This window comes from Urocitellus parryii, chromosome X (assembly GCF_045843805.1).
Source record: "Urocitellus parryii isolate mUroPar1 chromosome X, mUroPar1.hap1, whole genome shotgun sequence".
Lineage (NCBI taxonomy): Eukaryota > Metazoa > Chordata > Mammalia > Rodentia > Sciuridae > Urocitellus > Urocitellus parryii.
In genome coordinates, this window is record NC_135547.1 from 27614427 (window position 1) to 27642114 (window position 27688).

Consider the following 27688-nt stretch of genomic DNA (forward strand, 5'->3'; position numbering starts at 1 on the left):
ATGTGGCTTACATATGATTCTATTGAACAGTTTGGCTCTAGAGAATGTTTTTCCTTTTTGGTCACAGATTGTACTTTAATTATAACTATGCTATCAGAAAAGCATCACTGCCTGACAAGAAAGCACAGTTTGCAAAGAAATATAATGATTGCAAAGAAGAGACAGCTTGAAACAATAAACCAAAGTAAAAAACAATGAAAAAAAATAAAGGTTTCACATACAGTAATGGAAAGCCAATTAGTTTACTAGACCTTAACCGTACCCCTATATCTTAACACTTTCTGTTCCATACACGTTGTAGCCTTCTCTGTATGTAGCGTAATTCTGAGTGTTGGTGGCAGGAGCAGGCTTAAAGTTTTGGGTGTTCTTTGTGAGTTTCATGCGTTTGGACTCTGCCCGAGATTTGTAACAGAATTCTATCAAAGCCACCATCATGGCCAGCCCCAGACCTCCGACAAGTATATAGAAAACGCCTGCCACATTGCTCAGGCTCAGAGCGCTGGTCTTGTCCTAAGAGAAATGAACAACACGATTAGTTCTTGGGAAAAGCAAAGGCAATGGGACATTATCATACATTACAACAGCATAGGATATTTCTAAATTGTCAAATAACTAAACATTGATGTAAGTGTAATGACTCAACTCTGGCAACTGGCTAATGTTTCACAATAACCAGCAAGATGGTAGATTGTGCTTCTGTTTACCATTTTGAGTCTCACCTAAATATCTTTTTCTTTTCATTCCTTAGTCCCTTAGTACCTCAAAATGGTGCTCAACAACTATAGACAACACTTGGCCATGGGAGCAAAAGAGTAAACACAAGCATAATTTATTCCTCTGCTGGCTTCAATAAACACCATTTTCCAGAGTTGAGCTGTGACATAATCTCTACATATGTAACACTCTTTTCATTTGGGAACTTGAAGCACTCTTTCCTCTCTCTGCCCCGCAACACCCCTTTCTCCCTCGTTCTCCCTGTGACAAACTTTGTCAATAGCTAGTCTTTAAGATACTAGGGGAGAATATTAGTGGTACCTGATATTCTTGTCAGGGAAGTTACTTCATGAGGGTTTGTTTAAAAAGGGTTAAACATCCTCTTTCCCCCAGTGACTGAGAAATTGCTCCTCTTGGGAATTGGTTGCTGAGTTGTCATCCTAGTCAAAATTAGGGCAGCAAGTCTTTGTGTTGCGGGGACAAGGACACAGCACAAAGAACTGGCTCCATTTGATATTCCTGGAAGTTTAAGGGAAGTGTCAGGAGGACCCACTGGGTCCTGGATTGGCTCTATACGAATCAGAAAGCTTTCCAGGGGGCTGATGATTTTAGTTAAATTGAGCTCATTTTTTTTTAACTTTTACTCCAGGGAACATAGATAGTATTTTTTAAAAAAAATACTACACTTATCTGCTTTCTATTTAACATGGGGGAAAAATTGAGGAAGCCGGTCAGTGACTTTCAGGTCAAACTGCAAATCTGACTAAGCTGTCTAACTCTATGAAAAAGCAAAAACTGAACTACTAAATAATGGAAAGAAAAAGTTGGTGTCTTGAGCCCTACCTTGAGGTAGGACACACCAAGGGCCAGGAGTCTTTCTTTGAAAAAAAATAAAATAAAATAGCATTTTGTAGTCTTTTTAGAGGGAATGTAACCATTTTGCTGCTGAATGTAATTGAATGCAATATCTAAATTATTACATCAGTGAATTTGAGCATCTTATTTAAATGATGATACCACTAGCAGATGATGGCCATTGCTGACCCTCAATAATATGGTTCAGCTATTTCTGGTATATTTAAATAAGTAAATGTAAAGACAATATGGTCTTTTCCTTCTGATACTTGAAATTGAATCACATTCAGGGAGGGGATGTGGGGGTGCCTCATGTCCACAACAACCTTGCAAATGGCTACTCTTCTAGGATGTATGGCAGCTAGGTGGGTAGTAAGAATTTCTATTACTTATAAAACAACGGGTCATCTCCTTAAGGAGGCTGGTGAGGCTATCTGCAAGGATGTTTCACAGTCCATTAGGAAATGGACTAGTTTCTGGTACCCCTCCCTCTGCTGTCATATTCATATATGTATATGTCATTTAAAGTAGGGGAAAGGTCTGTTAACATAAACCATGTAAGCTGTGACAACAAGAACAGTTTTAAGTTCCATGTGTATAAGTTTCACAACAGTTGCAGAATTCCCTGATGTGGGACATAGAAAACCAGTAGCAAAATGGTTCACTGCACAGGGAAAATGAGTGGCATTTCATGAAATGAATTAACTGATACCACAATATTAGTTTGAAAAAAGGAAAAGGCAAAAACTGAAACTAAAAAGAACTTTCTTAGGGGAGCGAAGGGGGGCAGGAAGGAGGCGGGGAAGAGTGTTTCATGCTTATCAATGTGATGTTATCCTGACAATGTATACCCTTCAGGAGCATGCGACTAAATTTTAAAAGTATTACGTACAGAGATTCAAATGACACCTTTGGAAGAGAGAAGTGTGACAGACTTAATGAGACTCAAGATCCAAATAGATGCTGAATTCAATACAACAGCAGCTTGGAGGGAGCTAATCATTCTGTTTACAGAGACCAGTCTGTTATTTGTTCATATGGGACAGATGTAATATATTAATAACCAAAGGTATTTACAACTACAAAGTCTCTGGCACTGTAAGAGGTTAAGAAAAAGTACTGTCACAACTGGATCTTTTTTTTTTGTTGTTGTTGTTGTTGTTCTTGTTTTCTCTTTGAACTCTCAAATGTGAAATACAGTAAAACCCCCTTATAACACAGCTCATTATTTTATAGCTTTGGAAACACAGTGGGCCAGATCAAGTTCCCTAATCATAACAACAGCTCTATAGAGTCCAACAATTGATTTTATGTGGCAGGTCTCTGAGGCTGGTGTTTGCCTTATTCCTTTAGTGCTGGTGTTATAAAGGGGTCCCACTGTGTCAGGGAGTGTGTGTTGGGAAGGAAAGCCGTTTGGGGATAGAAAATAAACAGTGGGTCAAAATGTGATTGCTAATCAGTACAAAAAGACCTTCAGCGACTGACCTTACTCCCGGAGTCCTTGGCTCCACATTCCCCCTTATCGTACCACCATTTGTTTTTCAGCTTGTCTAAGATGCCTTGTTCACTGAGTTTCAATACTGCAAGGTTTACAGGCGTTCTTCACGTGGGAAATAACATAAATAACATTATATTATGTTATTTTATGTTATTCAAGCTTCAAACTACTTTAAAACTATAGAAAGCGATAAAGCAGGGGGCCCTGGCCACAGAGTAATTTTAGACACTGCAGGCAACCTGAGCATTACCTTATAAAAAGTTAACACTACAGCAACGCTATATTTACCAGGGCCTGCCCATATCGCTTTGAGTAATCGGCACACACTGTTAAATAATGAGGATAGAAAAAAAGGCACTCCTCAGATAGGCTGTGTGTGGTGAGGAGGGTCTCCCCTCAAGTGACAATAGTCAGCGGCAGCTTGCAGTAGCTTTGTGACGGAGGCATGTTAGGTTTGATCTAACCGGGTGTCTTGTTGTACTTCCAGACAGAAAGCAAGTTTTATGGGAGGATTGGAAGAGGAGATGGGGCCAGAAAGGGAAGCATTTCCATATTGTGAACTGAGACAAATGGATGAATCTGAACAGAAGATAGACCCTACATAAATAATGTGCCTTGTTGTGTTTCTTGTTACACAAATCTGTTGCCCAGTGCAATGATCCCAGAAAGAACTGTACTACATACATGTCCTTATTTCACAAACTTGTATTCTAATTTAGGCACACATTGGTTTTAGTATTAAAAGGTGTGATATGGACTTCTGAGTTTTGCATAAGAGAATTATTTTCGATGATGTAAGAACTGGCCTATGGACTGTTTCTGTAGTATTTGCTGCCTGCCTATCTGTTATGATCATATGACTGTGGTCAACACAGATCACCAGACAGTGGGCCAGATTGTTTTAAGATGGAATATTAATATGGCATGATGTAAAATGGCAAACTGACTATGCCCCTATTGGTATCACTGTAGAGGAATAGTTCCTACTAAAAGAAGACTCCCTCATCTGAGAAGCAACAAAGGACCAGGAGACAAGGAAACTGCTCCTCAGTCCTTCACTACTTAAAGTATAAGGACTGTATTGGGAGCCACAGGGCAAATACGTAAAACCCAACAGGTCCTAAAAGAAAGATTTTTCTCTTTCAGAGATTTTTTTTTTCAGCTGTAAAATAGGAATAACGACCTTTACCCTGTCTTCTTCTTAGAGCTATTGAGTTTTTTTTTTTGGTACCAGGGATTGAACCCAGAGGTGCTTAACCACTGAGCCACATCCCCAGTCCTTTTTTATATTTTATTTTGAGACAGGACCTTGGGCTGAGTTGCTGAGGGCCTTGCTAAGTTGCTGAGGCTGATCTTGCACTCACAATCCTCTTGCCTCAGCCTCCCAAGCTGCTGGGATTATAGATGTGCACCACTGTGTCCTGTGAGCTATTGAATTTTAAATGAAAAATCTCTAATAACTTGGGCAAAAATGTGTTACATAGGGAGTATAGCATAATTCTATGATGAGACTATAGTGGGTTCAGATTCATGTGAACAATATTGCCAATACTAGTACATGTTGGTCTGAATGTCAATTAGCTTAAAAGAAGAAAATCAGACAAATTTATGTAACCCTGAACATGCATTAAAGTGTCTTAGCTTATTTTGGATAAGTTGGGCCCATAAACATATCCATTTACTGACAAGACTGCCTACAGGCACAAACATCTGGCCTCTATTATACCAAGTTCCAAAACCTATTTCCTTTCTTCCCCATTTGCTGTTGAGAGCAGAGGGGCCATCTCATCTTGAGATATTCTAAGACATGTATCATTATTTTAAAGTAATATGCAATTTCAGAGTACTTGAGATTTGAAAAACTATAAACCTTTGGTGGCAGGGAGGTGATACTTTCTTAGTTAATGCAGGGCCTGGCAGTAAGAGTATCTGCATTTGGTATCTCACAAGGAAATTGGGGTCCTTTTATATCTTTATACAAGTTCCTTCAATCAATGCTCAACATCCTGGGTTCCTCAAATCTAACCAGAGTTACTTGGAATACAAAGCAATAAAAGGTATTCAAAACTTTGAGCCTCTTTCACAGATTATTGGCAGTGAAAATTAAGTCTTAAGTTTTAAAGGACAGATAAGCCATCTATGGCCCTTAGATCAGTGTTGTAGTGCCTTCTTCTCTACTCCTGACCATCTGACCCCCTTCTCTATCTTCCTTCACTAATTACTTATTATCTCATCACTACCACTTCTCCCCTAATGCTGTGCCTTAAAGCCAACCAATGACATGAGACTCAGCAATGTGAAAGCTGGCTCAGGATGCAGGGGAATGCTTTCCAGTGACAGAGGGGACCTGAGCTCTACTAGGACCACAAGAAAAAGTACAAAACATCTTCTTTTTCCTTTCTTTTTTTGTTTCTGTTTTTTAATGGATTTTTTTCTTTTTCTGTGTATATATTTATTTTCATATTTACTTTTTTTCACTTTTTTGGCACATTAAACACAATGGTGGGAGTTGTTGTTATATATATGTACATGCTCACAATATAATAATATCATTTGGCCAATATGACTCCTTAGCACTTCCCCCCCTTCTTCCTCCTTTCTGTTTTTTTTCCTGTTTCTTCTTCTTTTTTTTTTTTTAAATTACATAGGGCACAGTGTCCTCTCACTGCTCTCTGACTAAGCCCTTAACAGGCTCTGTCCTCCTTTAAACTCCCATGTTGTTGAATTAACTTCTTTCAATTTCTTCAGAACTGCTGCTCTATTTGGTATTAGGAACAGAGCAGTTGAAGTCTGATAAAAGGTACTCACACTGTAGTCCAATGGAGAGGTTTTACTCTCTATAAAAATCCTAGTTTTTAAAGACATTTGTCAACCATTAAGTGAGCTAGATTGTTAAATGTATAGCATGTTGGTTTAGAGCAGTGGTTCCCAAAATGGGATCCATGGTCCCCTGGGGGGATCCCCAGGGTCCTTTGGGGATCCTTTCCTTAGAAAGCCTGTGAAGTCAAAACTTTTTACAATACTACTAAGACATTGTTTGCCCTTCTCACTATTATACCTTCATATCATACAGTGGAATTTCTTGGAAGCCACATGATGTTTAAAATCACAGCAGATTGAGTAAATAAAAATAAATGAGGATCCCATTCTTTTATATTGAGCCAGATAATAAAGAAATTTGTAAAAGTATAGGATAGTACCACTCTCCTTACTATTTTTGACTGGAAAAATAGAATTGTATCATAAAAGTATATTATTTATGCTAACATTTATTGGATTTATTATTTTTAAATGAATCAATGAGTACATTCTCTAAAAATTGTTCAGTGTTAATTTTTGGTGTGTAAATATTAATGACATAACACACATAAGCAAAACTCTTTTGAGGGGACTGGGAAGATAGCTTAGTGGTAGAGTACTTGCCTAGCATGTTCAAATCTTTGGATTCTATCTCTAGCACTGAAAAAAAAAACCTTTTTGTGTTTCTAATAATTTTTAAGAGTATAAGGGGTCCCGGGACAATAAGTTTAAGAAGCATTAGTTTTGGAGAAGCACAGGCTCTTTTCCTGTGCAGGAGTCTATTCTAGGATGCCCACTATATAGTCTTACTAAAATTCAGGCTTAGCATATTAGCAAAATACCATCCTGCTTCTGACAAATGACCTATTCCTACCTTAGGTCATCCAGTGTCTTTCACAGAATGGCTAGTAGCTTCTGTCTACTCCCATGGTCTCCACAGTTACAATGGACGTTACCTTAGAGCAATGGTTTTTACCTAGGAGGTTTTCTGTCCTTCAGAGGACATTTGGCATTATCTGGAGGGTTTTTTTTGTTGTTGTTGTTATTGTCATAACTGGGTGGGGGAATGCTGTAGGCATCCAGTGAATAGAGGCCAGGGATGTGGCTAAACATCCTATAATGCATAGGATAGCACCCACAACAAAGAATTATCAGGTCCCCAAATGCCGTTAATGCTGGGGCTGAGAAACCTGGCCTTAAATCATCCAGATTTCCTCTCAGGATGTGAGAGAATGCTGACAAATGATACACCCTAAGAAGTTTAGTCTTTGATTGAAAAAATCACAGGGTTTATGAAATCTGGCAGGGAGCCAATGTGCATTTAGGAACTTCTAAATAAAAATGAGGGAGAAAAACAAACATTTCAAGCAGCAGCACAGCTAAGGAGCATAAAAGCTGTAATCAGAAATCACAGATAATACCACTTAACAAGGTTAGGATAGCTGCCAAGAAAAGAAAGTACTTTAAAAGGCAAATCTCCTAGAACTCCATGTTACTGTGGGATAGACTAAATTTCCAAGAAGGTACAGAAAAACTGCTTTTATCTACATTGTTTTCTCTCTTACTGTATCTTACTGGATTGCATTACCTAGTCCAACCCAAATCAACCCAATGTACTGACATCCTTTCCCCAATTCACATGCATGAACGTGCGCGTGCACACGCGCGCGCGCACACACACACACACACACACACACATTGATATTTTGAAGAAGAGGGAGTTTGGTGGACATTTGGTCATTTAAAATGTTATTTTCTCCAGGAAGCCATTTTTGTCTCTCACTCCAATATTTTCTCTTCCTTCCATCATTCTCTACCTTGCCTCATTATTTATGTCCATATCTTGTGAGTCCCTCTATACCATGTACTTCTCAAGGGCAGGGATCATGGCTTATGCATCTATATCCTCATTTAGGATGCTTTTCTCAGTAAATAACTGTTAAATTGATAGCTCTCTTTTAGCTTTTTATTTTTCCCAATCTGGTAACTTCTCATAGTTATCATATAATTATTATAGTCAAGTTTAATAATCTTGCCAAGAAGGAGGCAGATTTTTGGTCCCCCCTTTGTATGTAAAGAAACTGAGTCACAAATAGATTAATCAATCTGCTCAAGCCTCTACAGCAAATTATGGGGCAGGCCACAAGGCAAATTAGTATACACTGAACTCGGTACTGTGCATTCACCAATGGAACACAAAAAAGGGTAGTAACAGCCCTCCTTATTTTTGCTTTTCTGAATGTTCCTAATGATTTTTTTTTTCCTTCAGGGACCACCATTCTCCAAATAACTATCAACCTCACAAGGGCATATTTTGCAACTGGGGCCTTTTACTGTGATGCAGCAATGTGTCTCCAGGGTAATGTTTTGAGCAATTACTGCAGGCCCTTAACTGGTACCTGAGAGAATTATAATTCAGAAATATTTATTGTATTCACTCAATAGAGAACAGAAAGAATTAAACAAAGTAGGTCAGATTCCTATCATGGAAATTAGTCAAGCATTCTCCCTCTGAAGGGCTTGCTATGAACTTTGCTGTGTACAGCCCTCCTAAGACAAAGACACAGGTCAACAACCTTAGGGGAGAAAGTGGCAGGGCTTTATAATATCATTTCAGGGGGTCTGGGAATGTCACTTTGCCCAAAAATGTTCTCCTCATCGATATATGAAATTCCACCATGAGAATCTCACATCTTTAAGTTTGAGCAACATACTCTGTTGAAATAAATTAAAACAAAAACTTCCTAAAAAGTGGGAAATGAAGCAATGAGTGACTGTTTACAAACTACAACTCTGCATTGTATTTTGTTTAAAAAAATGTCAGATGTTGGAGAAATAATATTAAGTTCCCCTAAGAAAAAATGTTTTATGGCATGTAAGTCATATAAATCATTACTAATCAGATGGAGCGGGCACAAGCAAATGTGAATTAGATAGTCATTTAGAAGTATATGAAAGTAATGCTAACTTGTGTCAGGATGTTGATTCCTGAGTGGAGAAGAGTCATGGGAGTGACATCTATTTATTTATTTTTTATATGTAGGGGCAACACTGTAATTCATAATGCTTTGATAAGGAGTTCTATTTTTGAAGAAAAGATTATTGGATGATATAACTTTCTGCTTATCTCTGTCACTCACACCTGGCAATAACTCAGCTGCAGAGGATTGTGCTCACAGCCCAAGGCATCAAGCCACCCCAGATGTTGGTTGTCTAGATTCCAGGCTCAGTTGCTGGGATGTAGCAACCAGCCACTGCAAAGAATCAGTGTTATTTTAGTGATGATAAACCTTACATATGAAGACAGCTTTAGGATAAGAACATCATTTTTTTCTGTGAAATATGTTATTTATTTAAAAAGTAAATAAGACTTTTGAGATATTTCAAAGGAACTGCCCAATTTATTTTGAAATTTTGATTTCAGAAAATACTTTAAGGTAGTAAATAAAGTAGCTTAGATCCATTTTGGATTCCTTATTGTGGACAAAGAAACTCTGACGGGATGATGTGAGAGTGTTGAACTGGGGGTGGGAAGGATGAAAACTGGGTCTTGTGAATAATTACCAAGTTGATTTCTCCAAATAATCTGGTGATCCTGGAAGGGTTGAGAGAGGAAGTTATACAATAGATATGGCTTTGAAACTGAAAAGTATAGGAACCCAGGTATAGTAGGATTATCCACTTGAGAGACTGTGGGATATATTCTACTTTAAATGGCCTCAGTTTCCTTTCTGAGCAGGGATACTTTAGAGCAAATGCCCAATTAATGATATGGAAGATTTCAATGATACCCTCTGGAGGGATACATACATGTGCAGTATGTAGGTTATAAAGACACGATCACAGAGAAGTAGAAGAAATATATGAGCATGAATAGTACATTTGCACCCTTAATTAGAAACTTGCTCTGACAACACAGTATCTGGATGATGAAAATGGAAACTGATCACAGCCTGAGTGGGAATCCCTTCCCCCATGTACCCCTTATCTAAAGCTCTAACTTACTAATGCTTGCTTCTTGGTATGTAGGGTTTTTATGAATGACTTCAGAAATATCAGTGGTGGAAGAATGGTCATCCTCACTTTTTCTGACCTTTTTTTTTTTCTTCCAGAAGATATTTCAGGATTTCATGATGACAAGCTGCCTTTCTTAATCACTAGTGACAAGTCATCATTTTTAATAACTTATCTTTCATGGAGAAGTCCTAGTATTATTCAGGATATACAGGCATATGTGGGCAGGCATAGACATCCCTGCCTAGGTTGGTCTTGTTTTACGTAGTTGCAGCCACTTCATGATCAAGCAAAAGAAGAATCATTGCTGAATAATAGGATTTACTAATTCTCTTTTGTAGGTTAACTTGGGTATGGGTAGTGAAGGGATTTATTTCTCTATATAGCAGCTGTTAGAGGCTATGACAGTTCAAAAGTGTCTGGAACCCTTTTAAGAAATCTCTACCCATGTCTTTTCACAGGGTTTCCTTCATGGAGGATTTCAAGAGAATGAAGGTTTAAGTCATTTCAATCTTTCTACCCTTGGATCACCCTGAACTTTCTCCACAACCTGGGATCATGTGCACACATGACTGCTGGCATTACTGGACTCTGGCCACCCAAGTAACCCTAATTCCACAGGGGCAGTTACAATGATTTGCAGAGTTATGTAGTGCTAGGCTGCTAAAAGTCACTGCTGAGAGAGTATTTATAACCATGTAGTTCACAAATGTAGCTCAAACCTATTTAACTCCTTGCTAATGGGATCATAATTTAATATAAGTGCAAAGAGCAAATTCAATAATGCATGCATATAACATTAGGAGTTGAAAGCTGTGAGTCATTTTACTAAGGGCCTAACAATGCTAGTGATGGAAACCTATTGAAGAGCATTTGGGCTAACACAGCATTCCCAGAAGCAACTTTTGAGACATGTGGGTGAAGCCAGAGGCATTTCCAAATGATAACCTCTCAAATTCAAAGAAATAGAACCGTTGATTCCACATACTATGAATTTCCCTGAAGGATTTTTTTTTTTTTTGCCAAATTAGACCTCTGTTCAACTTACTCTTATAGAATAGGAATCCAAAACCATTATCAGTTGTAGACTATTTCACATCACATCATTAATTTGTCTGGGAAGACTTCTTACCAATTTGTCCCTGACAAAGACAAGGGGTCCAGTAAAGATACTAAGCTGGAGAATCTAGTTTTGGTTAAAATATGTCCACAGATATTTTTCCAAGTATATAATTAGTATGATTCACTTGAAAATTCTATTTTAACATACATTAAATATTCAAATTATCAACTTTGGTTGGGTTTTATTATGCATAAGCGTATTTTCTTAAGAATAGTTCCTTCCAATGGCACCAAGAGAAGACAGAAACTCAGATGATGAATGTTTCTGAAGACATGTAGGTCATTAGACCTCAGATTTTAACTTCTGATGTTATATGCAAGCATCATTTGAGTTTACAAGGAACTCAAATGATGAGTGTTTCTGAAGACATCTAGCTTATTTCCCTGATTCTAGGCAAAATATGCATTGACAGTTCAGTCCAATGGGTGCCATCATCCTCTTTTTTTCTCTAATAGCCATTTTTTCCAGGAATCATAGAAAAATAATCAGTCTTAGCTTATACTCAAACATAGATTACAACAAATGGTGTCTATATATCGGATCTGAAAGCCAGCTACTGGTTGCCATGCCAAGGTACACACCACCCTCTTCTAGCACACATTCTAGCATCCACACGTCACATCTACATTTCCAGCAGTGATGCTAGACAGGATACATTAGCAGTCTTACTATGTATATGTATATATATATGTATATATATGTATGTATATATATAGCATGTGTATGTATGTGTATATATATGTACATATACATATATATAGTGTATATATATATATATATATATATATATATTTAAGAGTAAAGTATGCTATTGCCTTAGGTCTATATTTTGAGAAATATTTGCTTCAGTGCCAGATGAAATTAAGCAAAACTGTTAATCTAGCACTGGGACCACACTTTTGCCATCTCTGATCAATGGGTATTAGCCTCATGTGCCAAGGGCCAAATGCTATACCGCTCTCTAAAATGTCAAAAGAGAATAGATTTCAATTGTTCTCCATAAAAGACATTTCCCCCACCCTGCTCCACCAACCCCAACTCCCACTCTAACAAAATGTATTTCAGTTAAATCAAATCTTCATGTTTCTTTTCCGTGTCTATCCTACCTTTCAGACAATGGTTCTATAACCTCTCCAAATGAAAGGAAACCAAATACTTTGGTCTTCAAGGGGCAGGAAGGGCATAGAAATATACCATTTCAATCTTTGCCACTGCAACCATGTCTTTCCTTTTGGCAATTGTGTAACAGCATTCTTACCTTCAGGCTTTTCACTCCTGCTGCTCTTTCTGTAGTTCTGATGTTGGGCATTTGCTCATTATTTGTCAATAAGAAACACATTCATGTTATCATGATATCACCAAAGGCAAACAATTATGTCCTAATCACAGAAATCATGTTAAGGCCACAAAGTCAATTTTTAAAATTCACAGAATGGAATAATTAAAAAATCTTTTCTTTCTGGATTACATTTTTTTTCCCGGTGGAAGAATTTATCCTTTAACACCATTTGGCAAAATCAATGGTTTTGGCAGCCACTGGAATTGTTCAGTTCTCAAGGCAACAAGTTCCTTGCTTGGAGCAGCCATTTGAGAGAACGTGAGGATTTGTTCTTGGGAGGAAGACCTAGCAAGTTCAAGCAGCAAATTTAATCACTATCAGGAAATAAAACTGTCAGGTTCTTCATACTTCCAGGAGGTAGTACCAGCACAGAAACATGCAAACCAACGAAGAGCATAATATACTCACCCTACTCCTCGATCCCAAACCAGAGTCTTGGGGATTCACAGGAACATCTGCTAAGACCAGGAAGTGCCATCGAGCTGTAATGATTCTTGCCTATGCACATAACAGTGTCAATAAAGAGTCATTGGGATCCACCTTAATCTTGGGCGTCCAAAATGTCTATCTTTAGGAATGGCTCCTACTAGTAAAAGGTCCATTTTTTTATGTAGGTAAATGTAGATGCAGATTCATATCCATTACCTAAGGCCCAAGAGTGTCAGACTGTTCTGGGTGTGGAAGAGAAGTGATTAAGAGATGGTGGCACAGTAGAGGAGAATTGCAGACATACAAAGAAGAAGAGGAAGAGGAAGAAAAGGAAGAAGATGAAATACACACAAAACTGAAGATCTCATTTGTACATATGGGAAATATGGTCACAACATTATTCATCTATGTACCACTGACTAAGAAGCTGAGGGAATTTGAAAATAGGCTATGTCAAATTGTCACATTTTACTGTCTTTGCATAGATGAATTGCTAAAAGCAAATGCATGGAATTAAAAGAAGATTGCTAGGGATAGGGAGGAGGAGCATGTTTGAATTTCTTAAGAGAACAAACTTTTTTAGGTACTTTAAAAGCACCCACATGAAAAGAAACATCTAATTTTAATTGCAGGCAATTTTCAAATCTATTAAAACAAAGTCCCTAAGTTTTTTTCTCCAATGTGGGTGATGCACATTGGTTAGTTTCTTCTAGTTCCTATATATTTTAACTGCATTTCTATATCAATATTCTGTAAGTCCTAATGATGTCCTACAATTTATTTAAATAATGGAGGTTTAATGGCGTAGCCCTTCCTTGTCCCTCTTTTCCCCATATGCCTTACAAGTTAAGAAATCCATGTACTGTACAATTCTCATTGCACTCAATGGGTTCAGAATGGTCTCATTTAAACATTCTGTTTTATTGTTCCACAAAGCACACAATATGTGCTATTTTTCACCTTGGAAAATATGGCACTGGGAGTCTATTTAAATCCCTGGTAAACTAAAGCCAGGTACAAATCTAGGGTGAGGTAGGATAAGACAACAACTTGTCACCCCAGTCACAAATAGCTTGTTTCATACATCCTTCTCCCTTTAGTAGGGTTAAACTAGATGGGAAAGCCAAACTGGCACCCTTTCCTGAGAGTAAGGCAATGAATATGAGTAGATGGAGGGACCAGAAGAATGTGGGAGTTTGAAGCAACAGATAGCTATGGAAGGAGGCTGATATACCTATATGGTAATTCCCAGCTAAATCCCCATTCTTCTTTGATTTGCAGTGACAGACTTTCACTTGCTCTGTCACAAACCTCTGGTGATGTGTGTTTATCGCTGAAATGACCACTGGCTCTTAATTACTGCTTTTGCACACATGTTGGAATAAGGCACTAACACAAAAGGGTAATTTGCAGGTTAAAAATTCCCAAATCACAGCTCTAATTTCCATGATCTTTGCTATACATTTATAGTCCATTAAGGAAGGATCAAGTCTGCTTTGTTTAGGCCTTATTAGCCCACGTTTGAGAAGTTGGTAAATCTAAGCCATGTTTTGGTTCTAGTCTGTGGGTCTGGTTCAAGGGCTGCCCTAGTCACTGACCTTGTTCTTAACTTCTTGTATTCAGAAAAAATAAAATAAATAAATTATTGTTGCATTATTTTAAGTACTTGCACATTTACAGCAGCTTGGAAAGTTGCTGGTTCTTTTGCTAGTAGGGTAACTTTTCTAGAATAGGCTCAGAATGTATAATAGCTCATGCCTGAGAGGAACAAAGTCAACAATTTAACATAATTGCCCATTCATCATTATTTAAAGGTTGCAGGAGCAGAGACTGAGAGATAAGTAATACAGGTATTTCTTCTCCTCCTGGTTTCAGAGATAATAGGTGTGAAAGTGTTTTTGAAAAAGTAAAAGCACTTATAAATGTCAGGCTTTGTGATTATTGTCATTTTTAGTAATCAGTACTGAGTGCTGGAATGGCTTAAATATGCCATTTGCCTAGTAACCAAGCTTGTTGAGAATGAACCTGATTCTTATGGAAACATTTCACATGCAATCAGATTCACATTGCTCATTGGGTAGGTAGATGCAATAAATTGCTGTCTGCAATAATATCACAAGAGGTGACCCTGGAATTCAGCAGACGTTTGTGACAGCATTACCTGTGTGACCTTCTCAAAGTCACCACCATCTCTGGATCTCACTTTCTGTATGAAATGACAGTACATTCAACAGTCAATTGTCACATTAACTGGGGATAAGATACAATAACTAAGTATAATTCTCAAGCCATTTTGCTAATGCAGTAAAACCTCACTGATTTGCAATAACAGAGGGGAAGGATTTTCTGAATGAGTAAAGCAAGTCATGAGTTGCAAAATAGTTCTGAAGAACGACAGTTTTATTACTTTAGGTCTATTTTGTAATTCAAACTGACTATAAGACATTGCCTTAGTGGAGGTCCTTGTGAGAACTATTTTAGCAGATAGATTTGTAATGATTATGATTATATCTAATAAGTGCTTCTAGTGTTTGCAAAGGGTTTGTTCTCTTAAGGACAAATTCAACTGACAATATTGTCTAAACTCTTCATTTATTTAATAAACCTCCCTTGTCCCCATCCCTAATAATATAAAGTTAACTTTTAGACTGGTCCCTGTATAGTTTATTCCAAAATTATTAATTAGAGAGCTCCAAATTGATGAACTTCACTGCCATTTTTCTCTCATTCTCCATTGATTCGTGTTTAGCAACACCACTAAGTAATGGTAAAGTGGACTCAGATTCATTTTTTGCTCCTTCTCTTGCTCACTCTCAGAAAACAGCAGATAGCAATAAGGAAGAAGATAAAGACAAGCTCCTCTATAATCCAGAAATGGAATAAACAATTATGGAAATGCAGCACTGTTATCCACAGTTGAGAAAGGGATTGATTTATATCGAAAGGTTGACTGAAGGAATGACCAAGAAAAGTTATTTGAAAGATGGTTGGTAGATAGGACTATGATCAAAGAAGTTGGAAACATGATCTGCTGAAATATTTTCTATTTACATATTGAAATTCAGATAATCTGGAAATTGTGAACTGGCAATAAAGTTACTTGATAAACTTTGCAGCAATACTAACTGAGGAAAAAAAAAGAGCTTGATTGTTGGTTGTAATTAGGAAATAGTTGGTCTAAAGTTTTGAGGTCTTCACAATACCAAAACATATGGTGAAAAGTAAAAATTCAGCCAAATATGTGCAGATTTTTTGTTTCTATTATATCAAACATTTGGTTATTTGAAAGCTTCTGGGCACTTGGCATCATGTGGATTGTTTAGAGTCATCTTGAGAGTCCATGGCTCCTTTTTTAACCATGCTGAGTAAGAATGATGAATTCATGAGAGCAATGTATCCAATCCAGCTCAATTTTCTTTCTGCAGCTCACTTCAATGATACAATTAAGTTCTCCGTGGCCTGCTAATAACATGAGAAAAAGACCAGGAAGAAGGTGCTAAATACTTTGGACATCGGGTTAGCCATTGTAAAAATCAAATGAATCAAAAGCTTGGCTAAATTGTCAGTGTCATCAGTTCACATTGGTGGGACAGGAAGTTACTGTATTTTTTGACACACAGTAAAACCTTGATTAATTGGAATCCATATGGGATGAGTGGGATTTTCAATAAGAATACTCATTTTGTTTCATTCTTGGCTAATAGCATGTTTTCTTAAAATGCTTGTTTCCGCTTTCTTGCCTCAGAGAAGCAGCCTTTAATGTTTGAGGGTCAATCCAGATGGAGAGACGTTATAGGAGAAAGAGCTGAATGTGACCTAATGACAGGTTATCTCTTGGCAAGTGATTAAAAAAAATTAATTCCTTGAGGTCTTCTTTTTTTTTTTTGGTACTACTGAGGTTTTCTCATCAATGTGAAGTTCTGAGGGGGGTGCAATTCAGTTAGTTGGGACACTGGTGAGGAGAGTTCTCGTTAATCAAGGTTTTACAGTAAAAGACCTTGTCAATGCCTGGTGAGATTATTAACTGAAGTTGATTGCTTTTAAAATTTATTTCTTTGCAAGTACTCTGGATCAGTGTTTCCAAACCCATATCACACTGCAGACTGGCAAACTAACTTTTCCGCTTGGATCCTGAGGGTTGGAGAGGGAAAGAGAGGAGCAGAGGTACAGCCATTGTCTCTGAAGGAGAAAAGTTTTGGCTTGCCTGTCTGTTGCTTTGTGGTTGGGAAACACTGTTCTTCACCTTAAGATGCCCATGGTATCTTGGTTGTTATAAGAGCTGATCTCACATGCTTCAATATAATTCTTATGCCCCTTGGGCCACGGAGGATTCTGTTTTCAGGTCCTCTCCTGTACTTACCCAGTGTGTCTTTCCATGACTTGGTATCTTGACTTCTGAGTGAGCCCCTATTTCATGTTGCTTGGATGATTCATTTTAGCCCCGAAGAGTGTTAGGAACCAAAGGAATGCCAAGTAAGATGGGTTTTCTCATGGTGGCAGCCTGGATAACAATTAGACCTACCTGAACCAAGAACATGGCTAAAGAGAAGCCAAATCAAGGATTCACACACAAATAGTACCACAGGCGACGCACTTGTTTAAATACACAAAATAACTTGGCAAAGTCTCTATATGTGATGACCTATTGAAGAAAGACCCCATTTAACTTGAAACCTGTCTAGTTCTTTGGTTTTCAAGTTAAGTGGGGCCTGCTTAAATGGGCCATTACATACAGAGAACAACATTTCACCACTCATACACATAATTGAAGAAGTCACCCCTACTCAATCAACCAACTTGTGTGCAACCATCACATCCTAGGGGGAAAAAAATACTATAACCTGACTTTTCAGTAGATGAATCTGATTTCTCACATCACTCAAACGGAGGCAGGTGGGAACAGTATAATAGGAAAGCCTTGGACTCTTGAAAGCCTAGGGCATTGAAACCCATATCATGGCCTTCATAAGGCAACTAGCCTGGTGTGTGAGGGGAGGGAGGGGGGTGGACAGGGAGCATCTGTCTGGGAGTTTAAGAAGGGACCCAAGTTAGATCAAAAATATGGGCAGTGCCCTAAAGTCTTTTTGATTCCCAAAGCTGCCAGGCAGGGGAATAACCTGGTCATTCCACTTTATGTGTGAGTCTTGTGCTCTCTCCTCAATAATAAAATAACAGTCTTGCCGATTACTCGTCACTAAGGGTACCCGGTTGTGGTGACATTGAGGCTGACCTTGGAGTCACCGCCCCCGCTGCCGCACTCTCCTTTGTCGTACCACCATTTGTTTTTCAATTTGTCCAAGAGGCCTTGCTCATTCAGTTTTAATACTGCCAGGTTAACAGCATTTCTTGAAACGATAAAACATAACTTGTAAGAAAATGCACAAATGCTTAGGAAATCGTTAACGTATAAAAAAAGGAGCACAAGAGGACAAATTGGCTAAATTTCACAGAACGTGGAGCTATAAAAATGTCTGTACAGCAAATACAGGGTTAAATATTGGAAGGTGGCATGGAGGATAACATTTGCTCAAAACTGAAGTGTGCGGGATGGGGAAATTGTCTTTGAGAAAAAAAGTAACAAGAACACCACATCCATGCAATTAACATTCGTCACATATGGCACCATAACTTGGCTTTTACCATTTAAATTGAAAAAGCCGTTGAACTGTAAAATTAAAACAGCAACAAACAGTCAGAGAGGACAACACAGAGAGAGAACATTAAAAAAATGGATGCATTAAATAGATGAAACCATAATTTACCGTCTTATTTAACTCCATGGAATATTGTAGATTTTAAACTTTTAAAAGTTACCTCAAAATCCACAAGAAAGAAAATGACAACAAAATGCATCAGGGTAGGTGGAATACTATAACAACACGGATATTGTTATATTATTCCACCCACCTTAATGCTGAGCCTTTAGGGGTTGCCACACCATAGCCTTTGGAATCCAGATTTCCACCAACTTTCATCGTGTCGCACGGTTTTCTCTGCTCAATGTACTCATTCATGGTTGACTCCAGCAGAAAGGCGAACTTTCCCTTGGACTTCCGCACTCGGGCCACCCCATCTGCTGTTGTTTTGGTAAACACAGATGGCTCTGCCGATTTCATGTAAGACCACATTTTCTCGTACACAGCAATTTTGGATCTCTGTAACAAAGACATAAGAGTTCTTCAAACTGTCAGATAAAAAATCTGGGAGAGGCTTTACTGCAGGAGTTGTCAAACATTTTTGATTGCAGTCCACAGTAAGAAAAATGTGTTCCACTGCAACCTAGCAGACACTTTCAGACATATGTCAATGCCTTTCTAAAACAGGTTTCTCAAAATACTTCCCCCCCTCTTACAACGTGTGATGTCCTCTGATATTTTCTATTCTAATTCACTTTGAAAAATGCTGGTCATGATCCACTGAATTGATTTCATGACCCCACTAATTGGTTACAATCTGGTTTGAAAAACACTTCGTGATTTCAATCTTCCTCTCAATGAAGAAATCTTTCCCCACGACACCCCGCTATCTCCTATGTAATCCTTAGTTGCCTGAAAAATGTTATGGAAGAGTGTAAAATCATTTTAGCCCATCCCAGCACAGGATATCAATTTTTGCAAGTAAGCACTCCATATTCTTAGCTGATCTTTGTTTCTCTATAACCTCCACCTTTTAGCACTGCTGCTAGAGCTATGTGAAGTAGTTCTATACATCCCTTTGCACTGTGATCCTTCAGTTATTGCAAAGCTTTTATTATGTCTCTTCTTCATCTCTTGATTAGAAACTCCACTGACTGATGCTGTTTGCAGAACTCTCACATCTATGGTATCCCCAGGTGTGTGACCATAATAGATTTTTTTTAAAAAAACCCACTTCTTGTTATTGGAGCATTATTTTCTATCAATGTTGCCTGAGTTTGCACTAATGTGTTTAGTCATTCATTCATTCATACAACAAATATTTATTAGCATCTGTTATAGACAAACACTCTACTGGAGGTGTGAAAAATATTATAGAGTGAATAGAATTCTTCTCTCAATTCAGGTTGAGGACAAACCAAAACTATGCTTTTTGATCAAACCAAGTCTCCCTCATCTGTACCTTCTTGAATTTTGAATTTCATCCTATTAAATTTCATTGCAATTCAAATGGTCTTTAACACACATATTAAATGCTTGATGTGTCTCTAGTTCTGTTACTCATCCTGGAAAATTAAAGAAAGAACAATCATAATGACCCCAAAACTCCCAATTGAGTTGGGAGCTAGGTGTTACGGAATGCAAACCCTGCAGGAAAATTCTAAGATATTTGACAAAAGGTGAGATAGCATGGCAAAACCTACAAACATATACCATATTTTCAAGTGTCCTTCTATGAGGTTTCCTATATATCTCAACTGTTTGATTAGTTATTTAGTTGCTCTCCTTTGAACTTTGGCCAGATGCATTGCATTTTTCTTGAGGCTTGCTTGGACTGGTCCAAAGGATTCCAGGGGGCTGGAACACCCAGAGCTATCCCTATGAAAATTAAGCATTATGGCAATCAGACTCTCACTGAGGCCCTCAATGAGTCACTGAATCTGTTCACTGAGGAGGGAACATGCTTGGTTTGCATAAAGTACAGCAAAAAGCTAGTAGGTCTGAAGCTGAATGAACCAAAGGGAGAGTGGTAGGAAATGAGCTTAGAAAGATAATCAGAGATCAGATTTTGTAGGGTCTATTATAGGTCATGATAAAAAGTTTGGATTTATTCTACATGTGATAAGAAACTAATGGAAGATATTTGAGGAAGTGTGTGATAGGGTCTGATATAAAGTTTTAAAGGATTGCTCTGATGTATGGAGAATAGACTATAAGGTGGGCCAGAGTGGATGCAAGGAGATTAGTTTGGAGGTTGTTCTAATAGTCCAGGGGATAAAATGTCTGTGACTTGGACTGGGGTGGGAGCAATGGAAGTGGAAAAAAAGAGACTGGATTCAATATATGCTTTGGGGAAAGAGCAAACAAGTCTTGCTGACAGATATCTCCAACTAATGGACCTATAGACACTTTCAGATTAAACACTTTCAATCCAAACTTATTTTCTTCTTTACACAGTCTGGCTCTCCTTCTACATTATACCAACAAATCACTGCCCATCCAAGCTAGGTTTGGTTTTACTCTTCCCATGCTCTCTCATTATGCCATGCTTATTCTAGCACAGAAAAGCCTGCAAAATCTATCTTTTCTTTTTCTTTCTGTTCTCATGATCATTGCCCTCCCTTGGTCAGACTCTCATCACTTGTTTTGGTCTGGACTCTATTATAGTCTCCTGACTGGCAGTCTCTTTGCTTAATTTCTCTATTCAATTTATCCTCCAGTGATTCTTCCAAAATGCAAATATGCTCATGTTACTTCCTTCTTACAAATCTTCTGATAGTTCCCTAATACCTGCAGGATAATATCCAAACTCCTCTGAATTATATTCAAGAGTGCTTAGGATGTTGGATGCTCTTCTGTACTCCAGTCACACTGGACTGCTCACTGTTTACTGAAATAAGCCACATACTTTCATGTCTTATGCCTTTGATTATGGTTTTGCTTCTGCCTGAATTGCTTTATTCATCCTACAAGATCCAGAGCAAATGTCACAAATTCTGTGAAATCCTTCCGGACTCTCTGCTGCTCCCACAGAAGTGCTTTCTTGGTTGTTCTGCCAAAGCACGTTGCTCATACCTTTGCTATAGAACTTCTCACATTGTGTTAATATGAATTGTGTATGTATCTGCCTTTCCTTTGTTACTTGAGCATTTCCTGAAGACAAAGTTCATGCCCTATTCATCTTGGTACCCACTTGGCAGCCAGCAAAATGCCTGATACATAGTAGCCCCTAAAGATATGTTTACTTAATAACTAAAGCTTAGGGTTGATTAGTGTGACAGCCAGATTGCTGGTCGAAGGTATCAGAAGGTTGGTTAGAAATGGCTACCAGCGCTTGCTTTCTAGTACTGTAGAATTATAGAACTGAAGTTTTCCCATAGGTCATTGGGTCCAGTCATCCAATAAACCAACCAGGATGTATGCTTTGCAATCGTCTTTTAAAATCCTACTTTACCTGCATCTGATGCCCAAACCAATAACTATTCCCTTTATAGACCATAATAATCAAAGTGTGAATAAGCAAATAATGAAATCTCACCCATAGACATTTATGCTTATACCATAAATTTTCCTCATCTGACACATAATGAAATAAATTGTCAATGACTTTATTTCAACAAGAGTTTCCTAGTCTATTGCCCAAAGAAGTAAAAGCAAATAATTCAGACATAAAGGAAATATAAAAATAATGTAAAAATTCCTGTGTACCTGCCAGAAAGCTTAAGAAATTGAACATTATGAAGTTCATTGAAATTTATCTTCTCCTCCCTAGTTGCGTACTCCCCACTCACCAAAAGGAACTACTATTCTAATTCATCCTTTATCATTCCCTTGTACCTCCTTATTCTTTTATTAGAGAAAACATATTCCCTTTGTAATGGTCATTATAGCACTTCAATCTATGGATACACAATACTTTATTTACCCAATCCCCCTTTGAGGGACTCAGATCAGTTCCAGTATTTTTTTGTCATTATATATAATACAGTATTTTTGTGTACTTATAGAGAGGTACTTTATATTCTTCATCTTGGCTTACTAAGACTGGAGTACAAGGTGGGGTGGAGAGGAGGAGGTTTCTGACCAATTTGTCTCTAACACTATTTGCAAGTAGGTCATTGATTCCAAAGAGAAATTTCTAAGGCAGGGGCAAAGGGATCCATGAATTCTGATCCAAGTGTAGTATAATTTGGACTCATTTACTTCATCATTTACTTGAGCTCTTTGATTGCTGATACAGGTTAAAAGGTTTATTCCTTTAGGTAATGATGCATTTCTGGGAGAATAAATGACAGTGCTTAAAGTGGGCACTTTAAATGTGTGTGGTGTACATGCAGCAGATATTAATGAACACAGTGAATGACAAATTACTTAGTGGCAGAAATGATTGGGCCCTGGTTGATAACTGAATTCTGAAGGAGGTGAGAAAGGGGAAAAAGAAATGACTCATAAGTGAAAAAAATTAAGCTGAAACGTTTATCTTCCTAACTAGTATTTAAGTGACAGTATAACATTCAGAACAAAATAAAGGGAAAAAAATCACTAGAATTTTCTTTCTTTTTTTATCATCTGTCTTATTTTGCCTGAAATATCAAAAGCAATAAAAGGGATTGAATCTTAGTTCAATCATCTGGGAGAAATTTAGAAAATTATGAGCAGGATGTGTAATAACAAGTTCATTTTTCTCCAACTTGCTATGATTTTATTCTTTTATCCCACAGAGCACCACTTTGTATCAAAGAAGGAACAAACACAGTTATGCAGAGAGGTTATGAGAAATTCTCATAGAACTGACAGATAATTAGCAAATGAAATCAAAAGAGAAATGCATGATTGAAGGAGAAACAGATCATTCCCTAAAGGAAGATAAAATTAAGGAAGTCAACAGTTGTAATTCCAACTATTTGTAATGAATCAAGAAAGTTAAAAATATAGAGAAATTTTTCTTTTTGTAGTGGTGAAAATTTGAATCTTAGGCCCTCTTAGTCTGGTGCATGGAAGCAAGTGCTGAGTAAGTCACTTGGTCCAACACTCATTATCTCTTTGCAATGCAATGGTGTTGGTTGTTTCTAGTCATCGTGCAAACAGTGGCTCTCTAGTGCTAAAAGTATTCTTCTGTAGACCAATGTAAGCACAAGGTAAAGTAATAGTGCTGTGGTTAAGGGTGCAGAGTCAGATTACTTGGGGTTGAATCCCTCTTGCTAGGTCCATAAATTATCTAACCTCTATATGCCTTGATTACCTCATTTACAAAATGGAATGAATTTTTTTTATAAAACAATGTCTATTTCAAAGATTTATTGGGAGAAATTTAATTTATTGGGAGAAATACATTCTTAGAACAGTACCTGAAACACAGGAAGTGGTGAAAAACATGCATTTTGCATAATGTATTGAACATACATTTAACATACATATATATTCTGCATATGTATTTAACATAATGTATAAAAACATTGTGTTTTTTATTGTAAAGAAAGTATAATTCATTTTAATGGCAGAATTTATTTTAATAGCATTGTAAATTAGTTTTATGCCATATGTATGGAATGATTTCCTTTTATGAGGGCTATCATGTTAAATTTTAATGGTATGTTTGGGTCTCCAGACATATTCTTGAAGAATTCCCATGGTCTACTGTTAACAAAAATTGTTATCATTGGATTTTGCATTTTTCAAATTTTGTTGGTGGGGGGAAATGTGTAAAATGGCAAATTTTCCTTTTTAAATTTATGTTTTATAGTTTTTTTTTTGAGTTTCTACATTAAAATCCTCATTAACCAGATCACTGTTTCTGGGGAAATCTGATGAATAAAATTTTCTGTTTTCTTATGAGTTAAAACAGAATATCCACTTGGTCAGTAGAACATCCAGTTGGAGTCTATAGAATAATACAATATCACGGCTAGAAGTTACCTTCAAATCTATCTTGTTCAGCCTCCCACCCAGTGAAGCAATAGCTTCTTAGTTCTAATGACTCTAGTGGTGAGGTACTCTAGCTCACAGAAATTTAGGAGGTACCTAATTCCATGGGGGTAATTCAAGTTGATAGAAAGTTCTTTTTATTAGGCTGACATTCTTAATGAAAGTGTCTTCTATCCAATCCTACTTTGGTTTCTGATTGAATCAGCCAGTTGCCACTTTCTGCTTCCATTTTTCTGTTATATGTAGCACCAATTTTATTGCTTACTAATGGTGATCCCAGGCAAATCTGAGATTTTCAGAGTATGGAGCATGTCTTTTTTGTCTCTGCATGCCAAGTATCTAGCATAATGCCTGGCATGTAGTAAATTCTCAGTATGTGTCTGTGGAATGAATGAATATTAAAATTGAAGTGCCATCGCTAGTTCTAATTCTTCATTCTTTAGTGACTCAGAATAATATGCTCTCTTTTCCATACAATGTACAGCCTGAAATCTGTTACCACAATGCCCATTACAATGTCACCTGTTAATTGCCTCTCCTACAGGCTAAACATTTTTTTTAAAGAGAGAGAGAGGAGAGAGAGAGAGAGAGAGAGAGAGAGAGAGAGAGAGAGAGAGAGAGAAATTTTTTAATATTTATTTTTTAGTTCTCGGCGGACACAACATCTTTGTTGGTATGTGGTGCTGAGGATCGAACCCGGGCCGCACGCATGCCAGGCGAGCGCGCTACCGCTTGAGCCACATCCCCAGCCCAGGCTAAACATTTTAAGGGCCTTCACTTGTTGCTTGTATGACATGAATTCTAGTCAACTCCCCTTTTCTGGTCATACTCTTCTAGATGCTTTTTAATTTTTCAAAGTCCCTTCTAAAATGTCCCCTCAGCCTTAATCACAAATATGTCTGATGTACTGGCATTAACACAAAGGACAACAGAACCATCCCTTCTCATGATTTGGACATGAACATAATTTTCCCCTTCAATGCTTTTCCAAAAGTTGATAGTCCAGAATTAACTGAATTAACAAAAGAGACTGATAAACTGGAAGCATAATTATCAACAGAAGCATAGCATAAACAAATTTCTTTTATGGTATTAATTTACTGTTAGAGTGCAAAGGATTGCATTATTTGCAAAGAGAGCAGTATTGGTGTTTGTGACATATCTATGACCCAAACATGTTTGATGTGTTCTGAATAAATAGTTTGAGAGAACAGAATGAAGGCAAGGTCAGGGGAAGATGGCTTTAGGCTCTTTGTATCCCAGTGTCCTAAAGAGGACAGAGCTTTATTTATTTATTTGGCCACTGTTCCAACTATGCCTGTATAGTCCATTTCCATTACTACCTTGTACATATACACCAAAGAGAGGATAGAATTGACTTTGGGGTGCTCAGCCTCCATCCCACTCTCCCTATTGCATTGTCTGCCTCCCTCAGACATACATCCTGTACCCCTTTTTTGGCATCAGGAGTCTTGGTACTCATGGAGATGTTCACTGATATTACAAGGGCTTCTGTTGCCACAGAACAAGGGATTGTTTCATTTGAACAGGGGATTTGTGTCTCCAGAAGAAGAATGGATCTCTGATCTCTTGGCATTGTAAAAGGGGCTTTTAGGAGCTGGAGAAGTACAGTTCTGTGTATAGGGCACTAGGAGAAGGAAATATGGTAAAAGGTCCAAAGAGAAATGACTTTACCTCTCTCCTTTTGCCTTGTCTAACTTTATTATGGACTACTTATTGCTTGACAATTTAGTCAACTTCTTCTCTAGACCATACCTTGAGTTATAATCATACTATAATTTTAAACTATAGTATGTTTTTTCTTCTTAGTCATTTAGCTCCTCCTGCCTTTTAATAAAGGCTCAGATGTCATTGCTAGCTGGTACAAATTCCAAAGGGTGGCTTTGGGTGTCAGTGTACCTGACCTGAGCACTAACAGAACTCCTATGTGCCTTGTGTTACCTTTGGACATTTAGGAGCAAATGTTGCCTCACAGAATTTATCAAATACCAGGATATGGACAGGTGATCCTTAGAAGGCAAGCCACTAGAAGGAAAGGAAGCTGGTGATGCAGCTGTTCTAGAGAGTTCCTAACTTGCCCTATTCTACCCTGTATTCTTTGCCTTTTAAAATATCTGTGCTTGTGTGTCCTAGTCAGGTGGGAAAGTAGGAGACTAGGAGTTTAAAGTTGTGGATGGGGTAGACCTACTCTTAAGTTCTTTAGCAAAGTCATAAATCTCAGTTCTACAGAAATTGTTTAAGTTTGTGACCCTGACAATGGAAATTTCAAATACTTGGTTTAGACCCACGAATGTTGCCTATGATACAACTTTTCAGATATTCCTCTTCTTTACTCACAGAAGTCTCACATTTGTTAAACTAAAAGCAGGAGATAGTTGAATACCATTAAACTTTCTGATTGCAAGGTGTAAAATTCTATTTGCAAATGTAAAATACCTGTTTCTGGTTAGCAAGGTAATTTTACACATGCCATCACTGAACCCCTACAGTAGCCCTGTGAGGTCGGTCCAGCAGCTACTTGTTTGTTCATTGCTTAACCCTCAGCACCAAGAAGAGTATAGTGTCTGAGCCCAGTAATGCTCAGTAAATATTTGTTTAATGAATAAATAGGCTGAATTCATGTTTTATGATTGAGGGAATTCAGGGTAAGAGAGAGTGTTATGGTTTAGATGTGGTGTCCCCCAAAAGCTCATGTGTGAGACAATGCAAGGTTTGGAGGATAAATTATTGGGTTATACCCTTAACATAATCAGTTAATTAATCCCTGACTAAGAAGAAAGTGGAGGCAGGTGTGGCTGGAGGAAGTGGTTCATTGGGGGCATGGCTTTGGAGTATATATTTATCTGACAAGCAGCAATGTCTCTCTGTTTTCTGATCATCATGTGACCTGGTTCCCTCTGCCACACTCTTCCTCCATGACATCCTGCCTCACTTTGAGACCTGAGGAATAGAGCCTGCTGTCTATGGATTGAGACACTGAAACTGTGAGTCCCCAAATAAACTTTTTCTCCCCTACAATTGTTCTGCTCAGATCTTTCAGTCACAGCAGCAAAAAAGCTGACTAAAACAGAGTTTTAGTAGGCTTTTGCCCATTTGCTCATTTCTATCCATCTACCCCGAAATCACTACCAATAAATAGACAAGTCTGGGAAAAACTGTGTGCTTGCTGGTGAGGAGTTGCCAGTTAAGTCTCAATCACAATGTCACCTTGAAGGATCTCCTATGTAGAAATTTGAGGATTTGCTGCTGACTCAATAACTTGCCCCAGGTCACACAGCTAATGAAGAACAATGCTGAGACACCTCTCAAGTCTGCTGAGTTGAAGGTTACAGACA

General features: G+C 37.8%; 1 protein-coding gene across 2 annotated transcripts in view; it reads right to left on the bottom strand.

Annotated features, from left to right (window-relative positions):
- Positions 1 to 264: 264 nt before the first annotated feature.
- Positions 265 to 27688, bottom strand: part of Gria3 (glutamate ionotropic receptor AMPA type subunit 3) — a 264009-nt gene continuing 236585 nt past the window's right edge. Inside the window, exons 13-15 of one of the 2 annotated variants that reach the window (XM_026413620.2) lie at positions 18679 to 18926; positions 3055 to 3169; positions 265 to 510 (exon numbers count right to left, since the gene is read on the bottom strand). In XM_026413620.2, coding sequence (XP_026269405.1) covers positions 265 to 510; positions 3055 to 3169; positions 18679 to 18926 — 609 coding nt within the window. Of the gene's footprint in view, positions 511 to 3054; positions 3170 to 18001; positions 18117 to 18678; positions 18927 to 27688 lie in introns of both variants that reach the window. The other variant, XM_026413621.2, reaches the window with a different exon arrangement.